Below are 6,000 nucleotides of genomic sequence, written 5' to 3'. Positions count from 1 at the left end.
ATGATGATCAATCAAATATTAAATTCCAGTGTGCTCAATATAGGCTACAATGGATATTTGTATTATTCAAACAGAAGAGAAGCAGGTCAAATTCACTCCAAGAAATACATATTTCAGCTCTGGAAAAAAAAAGAAGAAAAAAGAAGAAGACATATGTACACTTATAAGGCCCATCTGTCTATTTGCCCTGAAGTTTATATAAAAACATACTGTAGGTCACGGCCACTTTGTAGATTAATTCCCGTGCCATCTTTTAGCAGCAGCTCCTGAACCCCACGTGGGGGAGTTCATATAAATCACATCCTTTCAGAGGTGATTGGACGACATGTTGATGATTGGCCAATAGAACAGCTCGAACACGATGTTTTAGATAGTCGCCATTGGTTGTCTTTAATGATTGCTCCGCCCACAGACCACCCACTGATAGTGTTGCCATGTCTACTTATTATAAGCGACTTTGGGCTAGTTTTTCTGTAAAGTTGCTTGTCAATATTGGTTGTTGCGGGTTGCGGTTATTTGGGCTTGTTTCTCCCCGTACCAGATTTGCGTTGTTAAGATTTGTGTTGTTAAAATGTTTCGAAAAATATTCAACATTTTTCACTTGTTTTTCAAGATTTATTTTGAAAATAGCAGATCTACAAGCTCACCAGTGGTTCTCCAACATTTTCATGTTCCCCCATGGACCCCAAAAAATGTATATGCATTTGTCCTCGGACCCCCATCTGAAAATGTTTTGTGCCAGGGACCCCCGTACCGTACCAGATTTGTGTTGTTAAAATGTTTCAAGAAATATTCGAATTTTTGTACTTGTTTTTCAAGATTTATTTGGAAAATAGCAAATCTACAAGCTAGTTGTGAGCTTGTAGATTGGCTATTTTCAAACAGCCAATGTAATGTTTAAAGGGCGAAAGGCTTGCTTCTTTTGGGCTTGTTTTCATAAACCTGTTTGCTGATTTCTCTCACAAATCCCTGGCAACACTGCTTCGAGGTTTGCAGATAAGTCGCGAAGATGTAGTTCTTTACCGGAGGAGCGCATCTGTAGTGACAGTGGTGCGTATCGTTGGCTAATAGGAAATAAACTACACGTCCCAACAACGCGCGATGTATATGGGCACTTTTAATTGTTATGAATAATTACATTCATACGACTGGTTGCTTCTGAATGTGGCAGTGTTGCCATGTCTGCTTATTATAAACGACTTTGGGCTTGTTTTTCTGTTGCTTGGAAATATCTGTAGTTGCGGGTTGTGGTTTCTTGGGCTTGTTTTTAAAGTGTAGTCGCTTCTTTTGGGCTTGTTTTCATTGACCCGGTTGCTTATTTCTCACGCAAAGCCTGGCAACATGGAAATGTGGTCTTCTAGGGTAGGGTACTACGATCACTGAGGTGATCGCTGTGCTGGGATCATATGGACATTAATACCGGAGACGATCTGAAAGAATCATTAAACGCGTATGACAGGCGCGCGCGTGGACATCAAGGGTTCTCACTTGTGAAGAAATATAATATTATGTATGAAGTAGAGATGTATTCGGAAGTGAACTAAACACGAAATTATAGTCACAAAATAGAGGACTCTTTATTAGTTCGAAGGGAAATTGTTTGAGCTTATTGGTTCGTAGTGTCTTATATTTTCTCTTGTATTATTTATTTTTGTTTTTATTTTTATTTTATGTTTTCTCTTATTATATCTTATATATATTTTTATTGGATCGATAGTCTCACACGCCGGCGCTCTCGACTGGAGCGCCGAGGAGCGAAAACAAGACCCACACGGCGTTATGATGCTTGTATGTAATGTATGGTGAATCAATGGACTTCTGGCCTCTTAGAATGACGGACAGTCAAAAGGTTGGATGATTATTTCTACACTGAATGGAGGATCCGCTCATCCTGCACTGATGCACGTCCGTTAACTGGCCGTTGAGACGCGCAGCAGGACACATCGGTGCTTTTGACCTTTCCGTGTGTTTCGGTGGAAGGAAGTTTGCGATACATTTCTTAATGATTCGAGATCTGAGCAAGATGTACCCCCCCGCACGCCATCCGGTAAGTATATATAGTCTGTTATAGTAGATAGTTATAGTAGCCTGACAGTATGTCAAAACAACACATGATGATGCATCACTTTGTTGGATCAAGTTTCTGTACCACCGCGCGCTTGTACGGACATTACGCTCATTGTGGAAGTGCTGCTTGCTTACTACTGTGTGTGTGTGTGTGTGTGTGTGTGTGTGTGTGGGTGGGGTGGGTGGGTGTGAGTGCGTGTGCTTGTGTGTGCGCGCGCGCGCGCATGGTGTGTGCACTGAAAATAAATAAATAGAGTGATAAGGCTGTTTGCATGACATTTATGTACAATTCAGGATACTCTCTCTCTCTCTCTGTGTGTGTGTGTGTGTGTGTGTGTGTGTGTGTGTGTGTGTGTGTGTGTGTGTGTGTGTGTGTGTGTGTGTGTGTGTGTGTGTGTGTGTGTGTGTGTGTGTGTGTGTGTAGGGGGTGTGTGGTGTGTGTGTGTGTGTGTGTGTGTGTGTGTGTGTGTGTGTGTGTGTGTGTGTGTGTGTGTGTGTGTGTGTGTGTGACACACACTGTCACTGACTGGACCTATCCTCCCTGACATATTTATTTGTGTTGATTTGATGCCTTCCAAGCAGGTGTCCCACCAGCCCGGACAGCCATTCAAGTTCACCGTCACTGAGTCGTGCGACAGAATTAAGGAGGAGTTCCAGTTTCTTCAAGCCCAGTATCACAGGTAATACTACAATATGCAGATTGGTGAAGACCTCACTTGATCAATGTAATATACAATATATTAATACAAAATACCACAGCAGACTTATACCAATATTGATTGTAATAGCTTCTCTGTTAGGCCTGCTGTATGGTAATTATTGCTGTTGGCTACGATTAACTAAAAGAGTAAAACTAGATGTTCAGAATGTAATTCAAAGTATGGACAATTTCTGTATTTTGCTTAATTGAAGTGGTACCTTTGTGATTAACTTGCTAGTCAATAACCACATTTGTAAGGTCATAGCCTACTGTAGACTGGAATACATACTGGAAAACTGGGGAAAGAAGTGTGTGTGTGTTCATTGTTTGCTCATTTCAATGATCCTGACCCCAGGCAAAAAGAGTACATTATTGTGTTCAGAGCCTTGAACACAGGCTGAACAGCTAGTTAGTATAGCTATGTCTAATACTGGCCACTAACCACACAGGTAAGCCTCTAAATCTATCCTACTGTATATGCACCCCCCTCTCTCTCTCTCTCTCTCTCTCTCTCTCTCTCTCTCTCTCTCTCTCTCTCTCTCTCTCTCTCTCTCTCTCTCTCTCTTGCTCTCTCTCTCTCTCTCACTCTCTCTTTGCTTCGAAAGCAAGTGGTGTGAAATGCCTTTTCGCCGACGTGATGAAGTGTGAAATACATTGCTCAGGGCAGAACCGTAAGCAGACGAGACGCGAGCTTTTCCCAATGAATAGCAATAACCCCCCCCCCCCTCCCAGATGGTTATTGTCCAATCACCTTTTCAGATGAACCAATCGGTGGTTGAACGCATCAAGCCTGATGTTTATTGCATGTGCAGTGCTGTGGAAGTGCAGATCAAATTTCTCCACATGACAGGAGTATTATCCTAAATACCGAAAACGCATTCATTTGGTAAGAAGAAAAAAAAAAGATAAAGCTTTGCCTGCTTAGCACATGTTGAATGTCCCATAATGGATCGAAACAATAATTTCTTCCATTAAACTTAATTTCTAATTCTAATTCTTTTTTTTATATAATATTTACGATTAACTAATTACAATAGTATAGTCATGAGAACATCATTTGTTAGATTAGTGCCAATGCATCACATTGATAAAAATGGGTATCTCTTAATCACTTTCATCCTGGCATCCGTTTGGGGATATCATTAGAGCCAAAAATTCTCAAAAATGTTCAAACATTTACAAAATTTTTAAAGAATTTTCTAAAATGTTCCAAAACGTCAGAAGTTTAAAAAAAGTATTAAAATAGTGATCTGAGCTTGTAGATCGCCTTTTTCCCGCTATTTGCCGTAGGACGAAGTATATGCGACTTAAGTGGTTATGCTTCACAATTACTTGTTTCTTATACTATATGAGTAATTAATTCATGACAATCCATAGCATGTCGTTTAAAGCCCTGGAATCAATATTTTTATTTGGAAATGAATGCTGAAGATGTGAGACAAAGCCTGGCATTGCTAAGTATTATATTATGACTATCTCTACAGGTATAGAGTTAAGTTATAGTCTAGAGTTAAGTTATAGCTATAGATGTAATGAGGGACTTCATCGTGTAGTTGCCTTTTTTGTTGATTCTGCAAATCCGCTGTCACTACTAGTATTTACAATGAGGGTTTGTCTAGACGCCTATTGATCACTTAATTACTGCACTGTACCTGCTGAGTAGGAGGTGTTTCCCGTATATGCGTTCCCATGCGGGAAACAACGGCTCGTTCCAACTAGTTACTGAAAAAAAGCTCCTTTAATTTCTCTTACGACCATTCCATCTCTCTCACCGAGTTCTACACATTCTTAATTCAGATGCTGAATGGTTGATGGGAATTATCTTTATTAATTAAACTTGCATCCAAAAATGTGAAGCACAAATAATTACATAGAATTGTTACTAGTCTGTATGTAAAAGCCGATAAAAATGTCAATAACTTGCAGCAGTTTTATTTTAATGTCAGCATCATGACGGCATAATTTTGTCAGAATGTCACATTTCAAATCTCTTTCATGTCTAAGATGTCTTTGTTGATCTTTTCAAATCAAACATCTCCGATAGACACATTCCCATGACTTTATTTTACGCAAGGTATTCTGTAGATAATCATATTTCCATAATCATAATGGATGTAGGAAATATTGTCAATTTGTGAGTGAGTGAGTGTGTGTGTGTTTGTGTGTGTGTGTGTGTGTGTGTGTGTGTGTGTGTGTGTGTGTGTGTGTGTGTGTGTGTGTGTGTGTGTGTGTGTGTGTGTGTGTGTACACACTTTACTTGCATGTGTGATCATTAACATAGCAATTCCCTTCTGTCCACAGTCTGAAATTGGAGTGTGAGAAATTGGCCAGCGAGAAGACGGAGATGCAGAGACACTATGTCATGGTGAGCTGCATTTACTGTGTACAGCATGTCTGCATACAGCATGTATATGTGCATGAGTGTTTGCCTGTGTAAGAGTGTTCAGGAAGTACAGTATAGGGTATGTCTGTGTGCACATTGCACGTGTAGATTTCTGTCTATGTGCGCAGTAAATTCCTCATCTCTAATTTAACTAATTTAGCAGAGTTAAATTAATACTGTGTGCAGGAAGGAAAGAGACAGCGTATTATACATTTTGTCTTTGATCTTTTTCAGTACTATGAAATGTCTTATGGACTCAACATTGAGATGCATAAGCAGGTAAGAGGAGACCTCTTTTTAAACTTATAGTACACCCTACACTGTAAAATACTAGTTTACACTCTCAGAATTTAATTGGTTTAATTTATCCGTAAATCTTAGAGTGAACAAAATGTAAACAAATGGACATTTCTGGGTCCATTTGGTTCCACTTGTACACTCTCAGAGTTCAATTAACTCAGTAATTTACTGTGCACTGAGTAGGAAAAAGACTGACAAGACTGAATGGCAGAGACATACTAACTGTAAATAATATGTTAACATGAAGAAAATCAACTTGGTGAATATTGGGTTGTGTCTGATATAGTGAATAGTGCTGCTGTGTATGTTTAGCTGTTGAATTATCTGATGCTGTGTAGCCTATATTTGTGCTAGCTACCAATGTACAGAACTATCAATCAGTTTATCACAGCTTGTGCAACATGTTTGAAGGAGAGATCACATAAGTATATCACACCAAGTGATATTTTGTCATTCTGTTCATAATTTAACGGGGGGAAAATCTAACAGAGATATAGGTTAACCATATGGACCCTATCGCCTCTATTCTTGGGTGAATTTTTGTCGAAAA

General features: G+C 39.4%; 1 protein-coding gene across 3 annotated transcripts in view; it reads left to right on the top strand.

Moving 5' to 3' along the window:
• Positions 1-2,002: 2,002 nt before the first annotated feature.
• Positions 2,003-6,000, top strand: part of LOC308088031 (transducin-like enhancer protein 4) — a gene marked incomplete at its 5' end in the record, with an annotated part of 53,258 nt that continues 49,260 nt past the window's right edge. For 2 of the 3 annotated variants that reach the window (XM_080432367.1, XM_080432366.1), the window contains 4 exons: positions 2,003-2,047; positions 2,650-2,747; positions 5,069-5,132; positions 5,385-5,429. In XM_080432367.1, the coding sequence (XP_080288493.1) occupies positions 2,003-2,047; positions 2,650-2,747; positions 5,069-5,132; positions 5,385-5,429 (252 nt within the window). Of the gene's footprint in view, positions 2,048-2,649; positions 2,748-5,068; positions 5,133-5,384; positions 5,430-6,000 lie in introns of those variants that run through there. The other variant, XM_080432368.1, reaches the window with a different exon arrangement.

The sequence above is a fragment of the Gymnoscopelus braueri genome, assembly GCF_963280865.1.
Source record: "Gymnoscopelus braueri genome assembly, chromosome: 7".
Lineage (NCBI taxonomy): Eukaryota > Metazoa > Chordata > Actinopteri > Myctophiformes > Myctophidae > Gymnoscopelus > Gymnoscopelus braueri.
Note: the sequence above shows the minus strand (reverse complement) of the source record. Positions and strands in the feature narration are given on the sequence as shown.